Genomic DNA, 21,114 nt, shown 5'->3' with positions numbered 1-21,114 from the left:
TCATGTCTGAGTTGAATGCATAAAGAGAATTAAAGAATCTACAGAATAGTTTGGATTGAAAGGGACCTTAAAGATCCCTGGTTCCAATCTCCTGCCGTGGGCAGGGACACCTTCCACTATCCCAGGTTGCTCAGAGCCCCATGCAACCTGGCCTTGGACACTTCCAGGGATAGGGATGACTTCTCTGGGCAAGCCAGTGTCTCACCACCCTCACAGTAAAGAATTTTCTTTCTCATATCGAACCTTAATCTCACCTCTCTCAGTTTATGCTTCAAGAAAATGCAGTACAAGGGGAGGCAACTACTCTGGTTCTGAAATGTCCTGTGCTCACTTTAGTTCCTTCCTGTTAATTTATATAGAAAACCGATGAAAGTAAAATCACATTAACCTGCATACCTTGTATTCTTCATTAAACTTGTGTTTTTATTCTTACTCTCAGTACTAAAATCACATCCCCTATGAAAAAATCTGCCAGAGGTTCCTATCTTAGGGATAGTCTGTCAGGTTACAAGTGCAGCTTGCAGTTATAAGTCCTATCAGAATGAGCTTTAAAACAAAAAATGCTGGTAGTTCTCATTCCCCAGGAAGCAATGTGTTTACTATTGGGTTACCTTAATGACCTTCACCTCAGCAACAGATCCTTTGACTTTCCTCATGATATCTGAACTTGAGTGCAAATATAGGTGGGAAAGTTTGGCCCCTTGTGGCTTTGTAAATGTGAATAAAAAAATGACAACATTTGACCACAGTAACTGGGTAATAGGTAATCAAATCTTGTGAAATGCTGGATTTTGGTCTGGAATTCACTGAAAGGAAGATGACAATATGGAGATAGAGACTATTGAGTGAATCAAGTGATTCTCAATTTTTTGCTTAAATGCCTGCGGTTCATGAAATCCTCTCTGACTTCGATGAAATAGTAATATTCACAAAATCCTATGTGAATGAAATCAAATACTATGGACAGCATAGCCCAGGAACCAGCAAACTGACCTCTTTATTTCTGAGGAGAAGAACTGCACTTGTCTTGGCTAATTCTGTGGTCAGACGGAAAAAACAAAAAAATAAAATGCCATACCAAAATTAAAAGCAGAAAAAGAAGAATTAAATATACAAAAGGAGAGACAGAACAAATCTCTGTTTTGCCCAGGTTCCAGCAGTAGCAAGGTATGATCAGTATAACTACAAAACTAGCTTATGATAACTATTTCCAACAGTCATACAGCACCCAGTGATCTGTGGCTCAAGCACTTCTGTAACCAAATGCAACATCTTTGTATTCAATAACCCTCTATAGATTACTCCCCCCTTTAAGTGGTGCAATTCAATAGATCTGAGCTCATTTTGGCTATATTTAGTTGGAGTGCAGCCTGAAAACTACTTCCAATGCTCCTCTGTGCTGTCTGTGTGCTGCAGACTGGCTGGAGAGGCTCTGATGACACAGAGTTTGCTCAGTCTGCTGTTAGAGGGCAAATTCCAGTGAGAAAGAAAAGGATTCTCAGTCATTTTGTGGGAGGTATTTGCAGGGTAAACCCATGATTCAAAGCAGGTTTTAGTTCCTGGCTGGAGTTTAATACTGGGAAAGACAGTGCTAATCCCTTAGTGGATATACAGGGTAAGGAAAGGGAAAAGGGGTTCTCTGCTCTACCTCTGATGTCTAGAAATAGCAGATAAATGAACCTTCAGATAAATGAGCCTGGCACAGCCTTAGGCCAAGGGTCTTGCATCAGCCTCCTATGGATGAAGCAGAAACAATTCCTTTCCTTTATATTGGCTTGTGAGTGATCTGCCCTCTGTTAAACCCAGGACCTTGCCTCTTACACCTCACACCCTTCTTTTCTGCAGCAGTTGAAACAGAAGAACACCCTCAACTGCCCTCTATTTCATGCCATAGAGAGCCTTCCTCTATTGTCTTCATTTGTTAGAAGGTATTATTTTCTTCCACAGACAGATTTTTGTGATTGGAAACTTTAAATGGAAGGAAAGAGAAATTCAGAGGTGTCCTAGAGCTTGGTCACACAGTGGCTGACAACCCAAGGTGCTCCTGCCTATGGAGTTTTCCAGATGGGAGTGAGAGGAGCAAGTGTTTGTGAAGATTGCTGCCAAAAATACAGGGTCTCTGTCCTGACATTTTAGTCTCACTCAGAATAATACTGCGTTTGAAATTCTTATATAATTTTAATTTGTGTTACAACTCCATGGATTTTTGAGTTTTGTGAATCCTGTGCAAAATAGACTCAAAAATGGTTTTATGCAAGTGATGAGTTCCTTCTGAAAAACTTGAGAGGACAGAACTGTTCTCAGTGTAGACCTGGCTGACATCTTACCATAAGAAATTAACAGTTGTTGTTTCCTCTTCATTTAAAAAGGACCTCAATATTAGGCTTAGTGGAACTTAAAAGACAGCCATTTGCTACATAAAGGTTCAAAGATCTGAAAAAATAACTTCCACCCTAAAGTATCTGAGTTACAGCCTGTCCTGTAGACAAGATTTGCATTATTGCACCTCTAAACAACCTCAAAAATACAAATTGCTATTAGCACAAACATAATTACTTTAAATTACAACAAGAGTTTCAATAACCTCCTACCAATGGGACCTTTGTCAGACTTCAGCATCAATCCTTGTTCCCAATTCTCCAAAGTTTACATAAAAAATAACTCTGTCATGAGTAGCAATACAGGGTGATAAGTAGAGCTAAGCAACATGTTAAACATGTTAAAATACACTCAGAAGAAGAATGCTTTGTTAGTCTTGTATTTGGCTTCTAATCAAATGCTCCATGGAAATACTATTTATAAGCATGTGTGTCTACATTTAATCACAGATATAAATAAAATATATATAAAGTTTCCTTCCAGAATTTGAGACACAGTCATTTGGGTTCAAAACTACAACAGCCCTGAATCTTCCTCTTCCTCAGAGAAAGTAAACAGTGGCAAAAAAATACTCAAAGAACTAAAAGACAGAAAAGCAAATAACACCTTGCCCTCCCAGCAAAGCTGCCTAGATTTGCAGTATGAGCAACATTCACTAAAATGCTCAAAAACCCCATGACTGAAGATCCAAACAAACAGGCCACTCTATGTAACCATAGCAAGCAACCCCAATGTGAGAAAAAGCCAATAATGTTAGATTTAACAGTGGAAAAAGTTGATTGATACTGGCTGTGACAAGAAATCTTTTCCACCCAGGGGCTTTTTCCCATTCCAAAGAGAATGACACAGCATTTACAGCCATATAGATAATAATGAAAAACTGTTCCTGTTTATTTTCTGTTTACTTTTAACCAATTCAATCACTGCCCAAGAGAAACAGCGCTTTCCCACTATCCCAAACATTCCCAAGCAATGTGTAATCAGAGAAACCATTAATACCACCAGGCTTATTTTTATACCAAATAATGCTTACAAATTCTTTGATGCCAAAACAGCAAATTTAGAGTTGAGTTGCTACCAGTTGTGCTTTGCACTCATCTGGAAACACTTGGTGGACTGATGCAATGGAATTAATTCCTTCTATATTTGCATTCCTAACTTCCATTTTGCAGTATTGAAAAAAAACTCCATTGCTAGAGAATAAAGTTTTTTTTGTTGATTGATGCTTCATGTAAGTTCTTTTTAATCTTGGCATCTGTAAATGAAAAGCAGTAGACAGTATATAGGGAGCTGGTGTGACCCTAAAGTCTATTTTATATCATAATTACAAGGGTTTTATAATATCAAGGTCCCACAGCACACACAGATTTTGAGTCTCCAAAGAGAATCATCCTGGAGGCACTTGAAGTACTTTTCTTAACATCTGATGAAGTACACTTAAATGTAACTCAGATGTTTCTAGGAATAAAAATTGGAAAAAATAAAATTATTTCTACATCTGATCTAAGAAATTAACTTCCCCCTGGATTTTTTCCTTCTCATTTCTGAGTACAGAAGCCAACCTCAGTTTCTGGGATGTTTAAACTTTTAGGCAGGTACCACTAAGTGAAATTCAGCCCAACTTGTGGAAGTGATGAATGGAGCTCTCAAAACAGCTTAAGGGAGTGGGAAAATGAGATCCTGGTCTTACTTTCCTCACTGTACCAGGACTCTTGTGTCCTCGGACAGGAATTTGAGTATGTTATTTAGCCACTATAAATCCTTTTCTATTCTTGGCCAGGACTCACAGGTGAGGATGATACTGGTTTGCATTTAGGGCTGCAATTATTTAGTCCATAAAAATTGCAAGATTTAAGGGATTTAATGTTACAGCTTGTCCTTCTGTCCTGCCACTGGCATCGCTTTGCCAATTTTTGACAATGTTTGGTAAAGAACAGTACAAAAACCCCATAGGGATTACAATATCAAATCTTACCTAAGGATACATTATTTCCCTAAGGTGTAGATGTTAAAATCAAAGAAGGTTTATGGTCAATAAACTGCGATTCTAAAAAGTAATAATTTATTTGATTTGGGCACAATTTTGGGAGATAACAGAAGCCAGCACTCAACTAAATCCAAAGATTCTGTCCCAAAATATAGATTCTGTCAACATGAATCTGATTTCAGCAAGGAAGTCAAAAATAATTATTTGAAAAGAAAAATAGATATATTATCAAAATTGGAGAGCAAAAGAGACATGCACTGAGAATTGATGCTTAGTAAAAGAAAACTTCTTACTTTGTCTTCCAGCATGCAGTTTCTATTAAGTGTGTGTTGTCTCTACTTTCCATATGGGCTTTAAATCAGATACTCCCTAAAGACTAATGACCTGCCCTCCCACACTGGCATAATTTTGGCCAGTGAAATGAGCATAGTGGTACTAAAAGGTTTCAGAGTTCTTCCTAAATCACTTCCTGATTGTTTTCTCTGTACATCTTTTCCAAATTTGTATGATGAATTTGAGAACTTCAACACCATCTTCCAGATCCACCCTGTAAGGAAGAGCTCACAGTTGTTTACTTTTTTCTGATGTATGCATTTATGCCCTCCAATTTTCACTCTCCCAATTAAAAGACCCCAAGTCCATGCCTTGTGTCTAAGGGCAATCACCACAGAGCAACCTCTGTCCATGCTAATGATCTCCTAAGAGAGTGGTCACACCCAAACCATGTGGTGGGGAGAGCTCCTGGCCTCTCTGCCTCCCAGGAGTTTACAGTCATAGAATGTTTTGGGTTGGAAGGGACCTTTAAAGACAACATAGTCCCTCTGCCCTGCAGAGAAAAGGGATATTTTCCAGCAGATCAGATTGCTCAGAACCCCTTCCAACCTCACACTGAACAGTTCTGGGCAATTTGTGTCAGTGCCTCACACCCTCTTTAAGTTCTTAAACTAAATCAACCCTCCTTTAGTTTAAAGCCATTCTCCGTTGTCCCAGCACTTCCCAAGTCCCTCTCCAGCTCTCCTAAATCCCCTTCAGGCTCTGGAAGGGGCTTTAAGGTCTCCCTGGAGCCTTCTCCAGGCTGGACACCCCCAGCTCTCCCAGCCTGGCTCCACAGGAAATGCGCTCCAACCCTCTGAGCAACTTCATGGTCTCCTCAGGACCTGCTCCAACAGCTCCTTGTTTTCCTGTGTTGAGGGCCCCAGAGCTGGACATTGTTTGGGACAACGTGACCTGGCTCAGGTCAAATTGTGATCACTCAAAAGCTGCTGATGATACTCCTGCAGGAAGGAATCTTCTTGGTCACTGTGCAGGTTAGTAATTTACTGTAAGTCCAACACATATTTCTAAGACTGAAACAGAGTGAACTCCCAGAGCACAATTCCTTGTATCTCAAGATGCAGTTTGGTGTGTTCTGAGGTCTTGTGCAAATACAAATTAACTCTGTCTCAAAAAAGACAAAACTAAACAGGAGTAATTAAAAAAATGTAAAAAACTATATATTCTACCTACACTTTAATGTGATCTACCATCTTTTGTACAGAGCCCATTGCATTGCTGTGAGCTTTAGAGACTTCTCACTAAGACAAGATACTGGTGAGCAGCACTAAAAAAATGACATCCAAAATTAACCTCCTAGAATAGAAATAGGCATCTGTAGTTTTTAAGTATCACTTCAGCAATTGAATTTATATTTAAATATCAATTCAGCAATTCATAGGACAATAGACCTTAAATCATAGAATCATAGGATACTTTGAGTTGGAAGGAACCTAAAAGATCACCTAGTTCCAACCCCCCTGCAAAAGAATCAGAAAGTAGGGATTTAACTCAGATTTTTTTACCATTTTGCTGGCTTCAAGCCTGCTTTAAGGTAGTCTATTCTTGTAGGGAAGTTATCTTCCCTCCACTGTTTATTCAAACTTGCAATGTACTATGAAAGCATTATGGCAGCTACTGCTACTGAATTATTGCCATATAACATGTGAGTGTTGGAAATGTATCCTTAAACTAGCAGTCAGAGTGACAAGTGAATGGTGTTTCCCCTAATCCTATGGGAACACAAGTGAAACAGAGCACTCACAGCATGATGCTCTAGGAATTCTTTTGTGTGTCAGTCCAGACTTCTGATGGGAAGACTTTTTCTTGGAGGGTGAGAGTATTAAAGCTATAAAACAAATGATAAAAAATGGATATTTACAGAATGAGAGAGATGTCAGCTTTGCAGTGACATTGACTGAAGTTTTTAAATAGCTACACTTGATTTAATGACATGACATGAGAATGTGATAGTGGCTCTCACAGAAAAAAAAGCAGCAGAACTGAAGTTACTATTCACAAAATCACAGCCAAATCTGCAGTTGGTTTAACTATGGTCAGGAACCTGAGAGGTTCAGAAGAGCAACATAAGGACACAAGCACCTAAAACTCCAAGTCTACTCAAACTGCAAAATAAGGAAAAATTCAAAGATTTTAAATGAACAGGGACATTTTTGCCCCACCAATTCAGCCACATCCCACAGGAATACCACCTCTCCTCTCTAAATGATTGTTAAGAGACAGAGCAAAGCCAAATTGCCATCCTCTTGCAAGGTGTCAGTTACTGTGGATTCTGTCATAGTACGGGCAAAGGAAGGGAAGTTGAATTCCCAAGCACCACCAGCTCTGGCTATTTCACAGCCCAACCTGTGCAATAAAAAAGGAGTGTGGGAGTGTGGGTAGATTGCCATCACATGTGTTATTCTCAAGAGACTGGCACACATTATGCAGACCAGTTCTGTGATCCATCTCTCCTTCCCATGCAGAGTTCAGTTAGATCCAGGAATGAGAATCACTTTTTCCATCTATAAATGTTCTTACTCTGAGGAGCAGCATGTCACTGGTGCTTTACTGCTGTCTCTGGAGAGTAGGATAGGAACTGTTATGAAGTGAGACAGAGGTGCTATTCCAGATTTTATTTTGTTTTGATTTTGCCAATACAGTTGGCTGGTTTGCCTCTACTTAATGCTATTATTGCAGTTTTTATAAAAAGTCATCTTATCACAATGTATTGATAAAATAATCATGTGTTATGACAAAGTAGTGTGAAATCTGTTCTTAATTTCCACCCTGTAGAAAGAGTATTTTAATAGCATTCCACCTTGGATCAATGTCCCTTTGCACATTGCTGGTATTGCCAGAGACATTCCCTTTGCTTCAAATTAAAATCATGGGGTACACCAGTAAATTCTATAGACAATCATAGATGAGTGTCCTTTGCTTTTAAAATGGCAGTGCTGGTGGCTGTATTTCACTCAAAGAAGCGTAGAATTGTTTGCTCTCCTTTGGTAATGTCCCAAAATGGCTCAGAGCTTTCCTGACTCCTCTGTGGTGCAGATATGGAATGGACCCCACAGCACTGCAGGCAACAACATGAAAGCTTAGCTCTAATTTTATGAAATGCTTTAGAAAGAATGAGTATAAACAATATTTGCATTTTGTATCATAACTAAAACCATACTGCTAAACAATCATATCCTGTTTAGCCCATAATGACATCAGAAATACACATTTATCATCTATTCTAGACAGCTTAGCATGATTTTGGCCCAAGGCAAAGTGGAACTGAAATCCTTTATGGTTGTCCAAACCAAGATAACCAAACATTTCTGAGGTAATTGATACCTAAAAGGAGCACTGCCCTTAGATTGAAGTTCATGATTTAAGTACACTAATTCCTTAAAAAACCCTGTTAAATTGTCTATTGGATTTCCTCTAGAATTTAGTGTGGATTAAACAATCTACTGAAGAAAGAAAATGTGATACAGGAGATTAGCCCATCCACTAACAACTCTTCCTTTAGGAATGGATCACATTTCCTACTATCTTTGCTTCCTTTCCACTCACCTCAAAGTGACAAGAAAATCCCAAACAAAACAAAGCCAAAAACACATTAAACATTTTGAGTAGCATGTTTCAAACAGTCTTTCATGTTTTGTCATGTTTTGTCATGTTTTGTCACTAATAAGAAAGGAAGTAGATAGTACTGGCTTCATACCTGTATATAATTCCTTAATGTATTCTAAAATAAGACCTTGATTTTATTTTTCTTTTTTTTAACATAGAAACAGGTCAAGAGTTCACAAAATGTAATTAAGTCAAGCAAGAGAGAAGAATTACTTTTTATATTTAATGCACACACACACTACAGTTCAGGGATTACAGTCTAGTGACAAGACCCAAAACATATACTCAATGAAAGGAAAATATTTGATTACAGACCCACATTCCTGACACAAAAACATAGATTCAGATTTGCCATTGTCTACAACAGAGAACTTCATACTTTTATCAACTTGAGAAGTTTTTTAGACCTGAAAAATATTATACTGTAAGAACAGAAGAGAGTGCAAAGTCAAGCACATAACCCATTCATTCAGAAGAATGCTGTTATCTATTTCTGTGTGTACAAGCTCAAAGGATTTGCCTGCCTTTATGTAAAACACAACATTTTGCATAAATAAATAAGTAAGAGGTTGAAGAAGAGAAACCATCATTTCCAAAATACAAACAGTGGTTGGATACAACCGTTCAATGACACAAATTCTCAGCTGGAGGAAATGGGACTTGTTCCTAACCAAATTCTTAGAGAGAAGTGGTTCTTCATTAGGTTTTGATTTCTTCCCATTGCAGGGCAGAAAGGAGCAGAAAGCAGATTGGAAATTCAAGAGTTCTGAAAAGAGGCTCCATTAAGAAGAAAAAAAGTAGAATTACAACTAGCACAGGATAAAAATTCCATTATTTCTTATAATTTTCCAAGAAATCCTGAAAGGGAAATTAAGCCTTAATAGCCAAATATTAAATACAAAAACATTACCAAACACATGAGCGACCTCAGCATTGAAAGGGAACTCAAACCAAAGCCCCCAGCTTCCAGCACTGAAAGGGTATAAAAATCACTGTACAAATATCAAATTTCCAACAGTCTTGTCCTGTGTATTGATGTCTGAAAATGGATGGAAATTGGCTCAAATACTTCTCTGGAATTGTGAGTGTGCTCGCAGCACAATTTTGCCCTTGACATCCAGTTGCCTACAGAAAACATGAGGAAGAATTGAGCAACTGAGCATGAAGAAGGGTGAAGGACTCTTCTCTGCATTCACTGTGGACCAGATTACCAAAAAGCCAGGGTAGTCCTGCCCATCCACAGAAAATAGTCAAAACCACAGACTTCCATGCTGACACAGCTACTCTGCTTCTCAATCCCACCTAGCTTTATGGAAGTCATGTAGCACTGCATTTTTTAATGTAGTCAAAATTTTTCACAACTACACAGTACAGAAAATAGGACTCAAAAGGATGGATATAAGAGTTTATACTCAAGCATGTTTGCACAGAATATTTTAACTTCATCTGTGAGCTATGTTATATGAAAAGAGTCCTCAAATGCTATTGAAACCATTTGATAAGAAGATAAATAATGAGAAAGGAAAATACTGTTGCGAAAAATGTGCATGGAATGTTTATAAATAGAATTTGCTTTCTACAGGAAGGAAATACAAATCCATGGCAGACAGAAAGATCAATAACTACCCTTCTGTAATCTTCCTTCTCAGCATGTGTGCTTAGATATTAAGAAACATTTGAAGGAATAGGAAAAATATGGAAATAGGATTTCTTTAGACCATCTGGGCAAAAGAAAAAACATGTAACAATGATTTAATGTGTAGCATGAAAAAGGCATCAGAGCAGCATGATGTATTAAATGTTTCACAGTTTCTCTGCTGGGTATCAGTAAAAGGAAAGAATTACCTCCATGCGTTCCTGCTTGACATCATCAATCTCATCATCCTCAAACATGGCCAAGAGCTCTCCAGTCTGGTCAATGGAGTTGAGGAAGTCCTGGGCCAGCTTCTGCCGCTTGTTGGTGTTATTGCTGTTGAATTTGTCTTCACAAAGACAAGCAAGAACAACAGACTTAACCTATTTGGCTTCTCCAAGCATCACTCAGAGTGACATGATTTAGAACCAGCACTGAGCAGAAAAGGCCTGCTCATTATTGTGCCCCTCACACAAGCTGTGCTACCTGAACAAGGTGATGTCACTGCTCTGCTCCAGTAACAGCAAAACATCATCTTTAGTGTTTTTTAGTATAACCAAGTAGTTTTTCAGAATCTAGAGAAAACTAATCTGCTGCCCATATATCATTACTTCTCACCAAAGAGTCCACAGTGGACACAGCTCTAGAGGAAACAACCCCTCTTTGGTAGAAAGAACTTGAGTCACAGAGCAGAATATATTGAGGAAATGTTCTTCCCTGAACACATGCAGATTATTATCTACACCCTCAAGCAAACTCTAACACAACCACTAAGATGCAATTCCAGAGGTCATGGACCATTGCTCTGCAGTAAAACCTGGAGAATGCTGGCAAGATGATCTCTGTTGTTCTTAACAGCAGAGCATCTATAAAGGCATTAAATTCACAAAAGAAAATTAATGGCTTTTATTATCAAAGCCTACTAGAAAAGGCATTCTTTAATTCCAGGATAAACTGCATTTAGGAAGCTTTTCATGAACATCTAAAAGGCTTAAGGGAATTGTTCATTTGCTTTAAGTAGTGACACAAACTAAAGTATTAAAACCCCAAAGCTGCCAGGTAAGAAGCTATACTGCTAGATTGCTTGCACACACAAAACATGAAAATAAAATGCCACAGGCAAATTAAATCTCAAATGAGCTGACAAAAACTCCACTGCTTGATGAAGTCAAAGCAAGAAGTACAATGTTTATCTAGCATCAATGTGGATGCTCAGAGGAACCAAACACAAGGAATTCATTGTATGGGAAAAAAATAATAAAAGGCTCTGAGAAAGAAAGTTTAATACAGAAAGTTGTGTGTGGACATTGCTAGATGTTATAACAGTATGGTAAGGTTTAGATTTGCCATGATAAGTTTTAACTTAACTTTTTACAATGGAAATGTTGGGTTCTAATATCAATAGAAATCAACAAAACTTTAAACCAGGAAACTATATGGCATAAATTAATATATTTTTAATTCAAAGTGCTTTTCCTTTAAATGCATTGGTAATAAAAACTGTGACTTCCTCATGTAATGCAGAAACAAAAGTGTTTCCCATTATTTAAACTAGAGATTTAAAGTATAAAATGTTAAACCACACTGAAAAAAAACACCGACATCATATATTAGTGTTCAGTAACTTCAGATTATAAGGGTTTATTTTTTTAAAGCATGTCAAAAATATCAATATCAAAACCTTTTGATAATAATTTAACAAATGTCCATTCAATTGCAGGTGGTACATTTAAAATACAGATGCTGAAATCAATAAGCCCTTTAATCAGGACTAGTTTCTTACTTCAACAGAGCTCTGACATTAAAGTCGTACTGTTCATCTGGATGATAGATGAAATGCTCACATATTTCAAATGGAAAAGCAGTGATTTTCAGCAAAATTCCTCCAAAGAGACTGTTTTTGTGTCTCTATCAAGCAAGACATTAATACTATGTATTGAGCTGTTCAGTATTTTTACAAGACATCAAGCCTCTCCCAAATTAAGTAAATTCTTTTTTTCTACCTTCGAGGATGTCATCTTCTTCTATTCCTTTGATAATTTTAGACTTGTAGTCTCGAAAAAACATGTATTTAAGTAGCCTTCGAAGCTTCTTCTGTGAGAAAAAAATACATTTATATTCATGACTATTACATAGTTATTTCTTATTTAATAAACTTTGTAACACACAAACATACAAACATGTAGCACATTACTCAGTAAATATAACCTTTAAAATATTTTTCATTTTAAATTCTGCAGAAAATCCATACATAGAAAGTACCTCAGGACAGTAGCAAATCCATATTAAATATTATTTATTTGAGCTCTTTGGTACTTTGCTGTGAGACAGAAATGAGTTTGACTTTCAGAAAGGAGAAATTCAGATATCGGGCTTCTTTGTGGAGCTCCAAAATGTTTGCTTACTTTGGAAACTCTAGGCTAGAAATGCACATTTACATGAACTTTGACTCCATATCAACCGCTGTTTTCAGAACAACCTTACAGCTTTTATCAGATAAAGAAACTACAATTTATTTTCATGTTTTAGTGGGGTTTAATTTTGAAATAGTTTTGTTCATTAGGTTTCACCTCTCAAATGAGGAAAGGAAAAAAAAAGAGAGAAAAGGGTGAGAGAAAGAGGGAAACTACGGAAGAAAAGAACATAAAGGAAGAATAAATAATGTAATTAAAAATAGTTGACAATTTTTTAATAATTATTAAATGTGAGCAGAGAAAATTATTTTTTTCCCTTGTTGACCTGCTCTACTTACTATCCAGAGAAAGCAAGGCCATACCTAAATTTGGAGATTTTAGTGGGATAAAACACAGGAAAAATATTATAAAATAAAATAAAGAGGATTTATAGACAGTCTAAATAACAAAACTATAATGATTACATTGTCAGACATCACATTGACCCCCTTCATAAGCAGAGGGAAATCAGAATTATTGATTTTTAATTAAAGGGACATAAAGTATAGGGATCAATATTTATATCTTATTAAGAAATTGTTTTGAGCTCTAAGGCATATAATCTACCCTAAAGCTTTAGGAAAAAAAAAATCAATTGATAATTGAAGCTATAGGAAAAAAAGAATTTTTATTTCAGATATTACAGAATGATTATAACATGCTTGATCACATATAATTGCAGAGCAACTATACTTCTAAAATAAAGGTATTCATGATGATGGATTCCTTTAAAAAGGTTAAGAAAGCACTTGAAAACACAAAAGCAGCTGACTACATAAAATAAGAAATTTCCGTCTAATTACTATACCTTATCTTTGCGCATTAAGAACAGGAGATCTTCAGCAGAGATGACTCGAGCTCCTCTCATCTGAGAAACTTCAGCTGCTTGCTGCAACTAAAATAAATGAATAAATTAGGATGGCCTTTTCAGTGTTAAAAACTTTATTCGCTGGGGTTTGTTTTAAATAAATTCGGATAATATTTTGCATGGTTGTCCATAGCAAAATACAAGCTGTGCACTAAAACACAAGCTGGGACTCTCAAAGGTGTCACTCATTCGAGTCTTGCTTGCCAAGAAGTGAATAACAATTTTATGAAAAGCCTGGAAGACCTCTGACAAAACTCAAGAAAAAGCTTTTTTGTTTATATTTAAAATGATTGCTTTTAAAAAGTCCTGCTGCCATTTTTTTTTCTTCTCTTAGCACAGAAAATGAACATATAATTCTCTCAGGCAATGTAAAAATGCCAAATTCTTGCCATAGCACTTTATCTGCAACTGTGGAAAGGCAGCTGATCGCTCTCCCAATTTTTTAGAATAACAAATATTAATTTTAAACAGCTTACCTAAGTATTTTTTGAAAGAAACTCTACCCCTACTTGACTTAGCATTAGTACAAACCAGACTCACATGAAGAACTTTTCTAGGAATGCTCTTATTTCATCTGAGAGAAAGAAAATGAATTGATAGGCAACATCGACTCTATTAATGAAGGAACTGAAAAACCTTATTGAACAGAACAGGCCATTCAGCTGTGAAAGTAATAAAGATGGGACTGAGCAAGGAATGACAAAAAAACTGATAAAAGGGGGCCAAAGGAGTGTGAAGAAATAGACTGCCCTCACATCCATTGTGACAGAGCCTACAAAGGCCCTGAACACCTCAAATTGTGCTGTAAAGAGCAAAAAACTTCTTTGTAAAGGACTAAGTACATAAGCTTTCAGTAGGTGCAGGAAATTGGGGTTTTTACACAAAACCAGAACAGGGTTAGAAACCTGGTAACCTGGGTTATCTGCACAGCTGATGGCTTATCAAAGTACTGTGCTAAGGAGGTTCAACCCAAATGTGCAAAAAGAGTCAGTGGGATTTGCTCCTTTCACCTCACGACCCTTTGGTTCTGACTTGAGAGGTGAAAGGAGCAAATCCCATTATCATCATGGAATCACAGAATGGGCTGGAAGGAATCTTTAAAGGTCATCTAGTCCAACCCCCAGTAACAAGCAGGGACCTTAACTAGACCAGGCTGCTCAGAGCCCCATCCAGTCTGACCTTGAATTTTTTCAGGGATGGGGAATCCACCACCTTTGTGACAAGCAATTTCAGCATAAAACATAATGCTGTATTGACTGAGATTAAAAGGATGCTTCACACTTTATCCTCTAAATTAAAAAACATAATCCAAAAATCAAGATTTAATTCTAAGCTTTTTTGCCCTTAGCCTTGTTAACTCTCTGATGGAAAACTGATAGTGAGCACAGCACAAAAGTCATCAAAAGAAGAGACGCCTTCAAAATTCTTGATATTAAAATTCATACACACCTGTAACATGATCAATACACAGCAATTTAATTTATGTTCAAATAGCTCTGTATTCTTCTTTAGAAATGCATGAATGCACCTGAAAATAATTTAAAGAAATCTTATCCTTCGTACTCACACTAGCAATGGTTTCACTCAGTATCACTGGCTGAATAAGTATATTATTAATCTGAGCTCCCATGCTGCTATGACTTGAAATAGGCCTATTCAGAAGTTAAAAAGATCAACAAAAACAGTAGCTGTTTCTAATATCCAAAGAAGAGGAAGGGGAGGGGGGAGGGGAGCTTTCATTTTGGCAAGTGTTCAGTGGGCGAAAGATTCAGTCCATAAATCATAATACTGGACTGCATTAATTTTTTTCCACACTAATCACATGAACACAAAACATTAACTGTATCTGGTACGCAAAACACAAAAAATACTGCGTGAAGAGGTTCAGATTTTCCCCTTGCAACCCTCTCTTGGCTCTTGCAGTCACCAAGACCAGAGAGATTTCAGGAATTCAGAAGTCACAGTAACATAATCTCACTTGAAAAATGTAAGAATGTGAAAAATGATAGCTCTATTTTTTGGCATAAGCAAAACAGTTTCTTATTCTGATTAGTCTGAGGGCACGCAAGCTACTTATGTTTCTAACATAAAGAGTTGGATAAAAAAAAAAATTACCAAGAACAAGCCAATATTCCTCTCTGGTGTAAATCTATTGCAGCTAATGGATTTATGCCAAGGCTGACTTTGGCCCCACTGAGCTTAAAAGTGTTAGAAAACCTGACCTTAGCATGGTGATAACACAACACAGCTTTCCCAATTATCATGTAAAACAATGGCAGAAATATCCAAAGGGAAAGCATGCCCTAGTTCCCAAACATGCACAAGGATGATCTCTTGGCCCCTTCCAATCCAAACCATTCCATGACTCTCTAAGACAAAAGGTTCAGGTATGTTAATTTCCATGTGTAGCTGAAATACCTTATTTTTCCAAATTACAAACATGTGACAATGACATTTATAGCAATGCTTGTGTGTGAGCTGCTTGCAGGAGTCTTGTGACGAAGGAAGGGAAAGTAAGGAGCAAAGGCCAAATTCAAGTCCCATTTGCATCTAAGTAAATTCTGAATAACACTGTTTATTTTAATGGATTTATTCTGGGCTAAACACAAGATCAAAATCTGGAATAATATTCTCAGTTTCTACCAAAACAATGAAAACTTTATTCTTGTATTGCCTTGACTTCTGCATCTATTTTATTTTAAGGAATGGACACACAGCATTTAATTTCTTTGGCTTTAAGAAAGCAAAGTAAGAAAATAATTACTTCCTGTACCGTTATAAAATATGGATTATTTATTCAAACAGACCATAATGAGTTATGCATTGGTACATGTATTTACCTGGGAAACCAGGGTATGCTCAGGTAAATATGTATCCAAGCAATTAAATAAAAATTACGTCCCACACAGCCGAGGCTGGGGGAAGATGTATTTATAGTTTAACACACACATAATTGACTCATTCAAACCACAACGTGAGTGCTTTGCTATAATTAGTATTATAACAAACTGTCTTATTTGACTGTCCCAGAGTTGCCATTAATATGCAATAAGCCCGATTCCTGAATTTCTGGAGCTGAAGGCCCTGTTGAGTCATTATGTGATGAAGGGGGATTTCAGGAAGCCGTGCCAAAGAACCCATCCATCTCGGAGCACCCGAGCATTTGTCATTCCAGAAAAGCCTTCTCAGCTCTCTGAAATCAGGAGGTGCCTCACCCTGGCTGCAGTGGGAGCACGGAGGGTTTCATTCAGGGAGCAGCTACTGCCGTGACTCCAGAGGAGGGGTGGGATAGAAATCTGCAGGAACTGCTCATACAGGAGGTTACCACATGGCAATGGAGCAGTTATGGCAAGAATTTCCCACCATCTCCCTTCTCCAAGCCTCGGTGCCAGTCACAGAATTTGGGGCTGCAGCAGTTCCAACACACTCCTCTTAATTTTTTTAGTTTTGAAATTAGGTCCACATTACAAAATATTTTGTTTGGGATGATATTGAAGAACAGCAAACAATCTAAATTACTCAGCTATTTTAAGAAAAACAGACTAAATTCCCTAATACCTGCAAACAATGTCTGAGACCTCAGAGTCTGAATATATATTTTTATTACAGCAGAATTATGAACGCCTAAAAGTGAAGTTTAAATAACGGAAGTGTTGAAATGATTTTAACTATAGGAGCGCAAATAGCTCTGTTAATAATTAGGAGTTTATGAAAAATAAGTGTATTTTACAATTTTTCCCATTACAAAGAACGTAGTATATACAGTAACGATATTTTAAAGCCTAAGAAGAAATGGCTGGGGAATAATATTTTAAAATGTAGTCATGGGTTTAATGACTTTATGAAGTTAACTTTCTTGGCAGGATGAACTGAAGTATGTTAACAGTCACCTTACGGCTATTTTCTTTTTGCAACTTCTGCAAATTATAGATTTGTTGAAAGGAGTATTCATTCTCCTGTGACAGAAGCACAGTTACTTCAATGGGACTGTCTGCTTTTTTTCTTTCTTCCAGAATTATTTTTTCTTCCACTACCTCCAAAGTCAACAATCACCGATACTTCTTCTACAAAACCGTCTTGATGGACAAACAGACAAAAAGCTGGAAAACAAACATACCGTGTTGTGACATAATCCTTCCAGTTAAACTGCAGGACAGAGCTGGAATGGTGATGTTTGCATGCCTTGGAACTGCTGGGAGCCAAGAATAATGCTGCAGGAGCTACGATTTTGTTTTCATTATACAAGAAAATTCACCTGGGTGAATTTTTTTTTCAGAGGCAGGAAGGTTGTTGTGTTATTAAATATGCATTAAAATGTCCTATTTTCTCACCTTTTCTAGGTAAAAACCACACTCCTATAAAATTACCAATTAATATTCTGAATTAAGATAGAGTCCTGTAAATACATTCCAGAGCATCCTGATACTTTTCATGAAGGCAACTAAATAGAAAACTTAAATATAGGTTTTCACGTCAATCCTTCCATGTAATATTTCACATGATACTAATGGTGACATCTGAGCTTCTTATTCTAACACACAGAGAGGGAAAACACTGAATTGGTTTCCAAAACTCAGCAAAGGGATGTGCTTTATCCACTTCGCACATCCAGGGGAGATAATTACATTATGGAGCCCATTAGAGCACCCTCACAGGTAATGATTCAGGATCACTGCACAAGGGTTCAACAGCATGACTGAATCATCACAAGCTGTCTAAAACAAAAAACTTCCATCTGCAGATTAAAAGACAATAAATTTTCTTTTTAATAGGTACTTTATGTCAAATGTATTTTTTTACTGAAGACCATTTAATATAACACCAGTTGATTATATATGGCCTCTAGAAGATGAAGCTCTGTATCACATTTTGAAGCTTTAGAAAACATAGAATTGTTTAGCTTGGAAAATACTTTTAGGATCACTGAGTCCAACCCTTCCCCCAGCACTGCAATGGCACCACTAAGCCATGTCCCCAGGTGCCACATCTGCAAAATCCCTCCAGGGATGGTGACTTCACCACTTCCCTGTACAGTGTGTTCCAATGTTTGACCACCCTTTCACTGCAGAAAATTTTCCTAATATCCAATCCAAACCTACTTTGGCACAATTTGAGGCCATTTGGTCTTGTCCTATCACTTGTTACCTGGGAGAAGAAACCAATTCCCACCTGGCTTCAGCCTCCTTTCAGGGAGCTGTAGAGACTGATAAGAGCCTTATTTTATGTTGGACGTACAGTGATCTCAGTCCACACAGATCATGAAAATAAGATAACACGAGTTCATATCCCCCAGCCCCTGCCTTCTACTGAGATCTTGGTTTCAATGTAAAAATTTACTATATTTGTCCCTTTATGAAAACTGTACTCTCTAGTCCCTGAAGCAAGATTGACTGCTTCACCTCACCTTCTCTTGACTTCCAGTTCAGGAGGCCCAGAGAGCTGGATCTGGATACAGATATGAAGTCTGCAGAGACTTCCTCATATCTGGAGAAGAATTACTTCAAAAGCACCTTTGGCAATAAGCAAGTTAAAAAGCATAAAGAACACATCTACAAGTTCAATACTCAATGGTTTCAATGTCAGGGGTGACAAGCAGCTGATATAAAATTAAGAACACAGGTTTTTCCAGCTACAGGAGAGAACAGCCCTTCCTTCAGCTGCCTTCAGACTGAAATTGGGTGAAAGTCAGTCCCAGGAGCTCCACATAAAAGCCCCACACCTCAGCCTACAGGGTTTTTAGCACACTACTGCTATCCAAGAGCCCCACAGATCACTATGATGAATATATTTTCTGAATATTCCCATCTGTTAGATTGAACATTTAACATGAATTTAGACACCAGCATCTCTTTTCATTTGACTCACACCTCACATACTTCTGATCATAGAAAAGGTCAGAGGCTTTTTCTTGCTTTGTTCTTCATGGTTTTTAGCAACATATTCAATTCAATCAGAGTAGAAAAAAATACAAAAAAATAAGCTACATGCTCAGAGGGAGCAAAAACAGCAAAGGAAGATCACGGACAGCTTGTTTGAGTTTATATTCTTCAAGTTACAAACAAGATCTTTCTAAAAATACCAAAGAAGAAAAAAAAATCAGAGATATGTAAGAGTCTTTAGAAAACTACATGGAGCCAGCCTGTGTAATGGAGTGGGCCAACTGGAAAATGCACCATGTTCCTGGGCTCTGTTATCCATTGGAGACAGAATGATTCCCTTAAAATGATATTAGATTACTGAGGAAAACAAATATCAAGTAAATAGTGAAATTAATATCTCTATTTTGCAAAAGATAAGCTTGAATCGAAGTACTTTTTAAAAAATCTCTTATTTATAAGTAATTTAAGCCTAACTTCTTAAATTAGAGCTTTTTCCCCCCATATTCTGACCCACAGGGAAAAGAATTTAATGAATTTATCAACAATCACCATATTTCAACTTTAGCTTCAGGCATGACTTTTTTTCTCTTTTTCCTTCTTTCAATTCAAATTCCAAAATCAACATTTTGGACCAACATTTTATAGCTGTAATTCTTCTACTCTCCAGGAAACAAAAGAAACCCTATTGCACACCTGACATTTATAGCAGGTAACACTGACCAAACTAAGTGAATTTATACCAACAATTTTAAAACCATGAAGTCTCTAGGTACAGAAAAGTATTCGGACTCACTGAACTCAGTTTTAATGTGGTCAAATTATTCACTGGTTACATAGGTGTTAATTCAAGATTTGGTGTGTCACTGGGGGTGGCCACAGCTGATGTTCTCTCCGGCTGCTGGTGGTAACAGCAGGCAAGAAAACAAACTTGGAAACTTCTACTGCATCTATTATTATTACAAGAGAGGGAAAAAAAAAGCTTGAAAAATATCATTCAAGTGGAAATGATGGAGTAGTGTTCTTTAGAATGAGCAAGAGACTGTGAAAAAAGCTTTGTGAAGTGTGAACTTTATAGATATGAAAGATTCATTAGCCAACCTGAAACTGAAAAATTCTCACAGCCAAAAGGCCTCCAACCTCTACAAACAGATTTCCCCATTTCTGAAGATGAGTGTAGATGTCCCCTTTATTGATTGTCCCTGTTCTAGGATTGTCAGGATATTCTAAATGCTGAGATAAGTGGTTCCGTTCCATTGAAAATCACTGGCATTAATTTTTCCTGTATCTAAACTATATAAACTATGAAGTTTTGGAGGAAATTATTGTAGAATCATTGAATACTTGCAGCTGGAAGGGACCTTTAAAGGTGATCTAGTCCAAATTAATATAAAACTAACATGATTTGGTCTGAAATTTTCCCAAGGGGCTGCTTCTTTTTCACAGAAGTATGACTATAGATATTCCAAGTGGAGAATCTCAACAATAACTACTATTTCCATCTAAGTTACATCTTTGAATGCCTTTAGGCTGCTAAATGGTACTTTTAAAAAATAAGAAGATGCAAACTGTTTATCAATAAATGCATTCACATTTCCTTTAGTAAAAAATATCTATTAGCATTTACTATTCTTAAGAACTGAAGATAACATTATTTCTGAATATTTAGTTTATTAACTCAGATTCATTTCCTATCCATCAATTGTTTCTATTTCTTTTCTTTCTCTAATATTACTGTGGCATGCAAACCAGCAGAGGTTTATATTATCCCTCAGCTTCCTGTCCTTTGGTTTCAAATCCCAGAAGAAACCACCACTCAGGATTATTCTTACACAGCTTCCAAGACTGCAAGTAGAAAACCCCCTGTTCTCTGTTGATTGAGAGACCATCTAATATAAACAGGTTCCTTTCTCCCATTGCTGTTGAGAGCACCATTTGTTTAAATCATGTATCCTTACATTGCTCACACAGGAAAATAA

General features: G+C 37.1%; 1 protein-coding gene across 2 annotated transcripts in view; it reads right to left on the bottom strand.

The window, feature by feature from the left end:
* Nucleotides 1–21,114, bottom strand: part of SUPT3H (SPT3 homolog, SAGA and STAGA complex component) — a 256,306-nt gene that overhangs the window by 72,240 nt on the left and 162,952 nt on the right. For both annotated transcript variants that reach the window (XM_036380725.1, XM_036380726.1), the window contains exons 4-6: nt 13,200–13,286; nt 11,942–12,032; nt 10,151–10,287 (exon numbers count right to left, since the gene is read on the bottom strand). In XM_036380725.1, the coding sequence (XP_036236618.1) occupies nt 10,151–10,287; nt 11,942–12,032; nt 13,200–13,286 (315 nt within the window). The remainder of the gene's footprint in view (nt 1–10,150; nt 10,288–11,941; nt 12,033–13,199; nt 13,287–21,114) is intronic.

Source organism: Molothrus ater, chromosome 3 (genome assembly GCF_012460135.2).
Source record: "Molothrus ater isolate BHLD 08-10-18 breed brown headed cowbird chromosome 3, BPBGC_Mater_1.1, whole genome shotgun sequence".
NCBI lineage: Eukaryota > Metazoa > Chordata > Aves > Passeriformes > Icteridae > Molothrus > Molothrus ater.
Note: the sequence above shows the minus strand (reverse complement) of the source record. Positions and strands in the feature narration are given on the sequence as shown.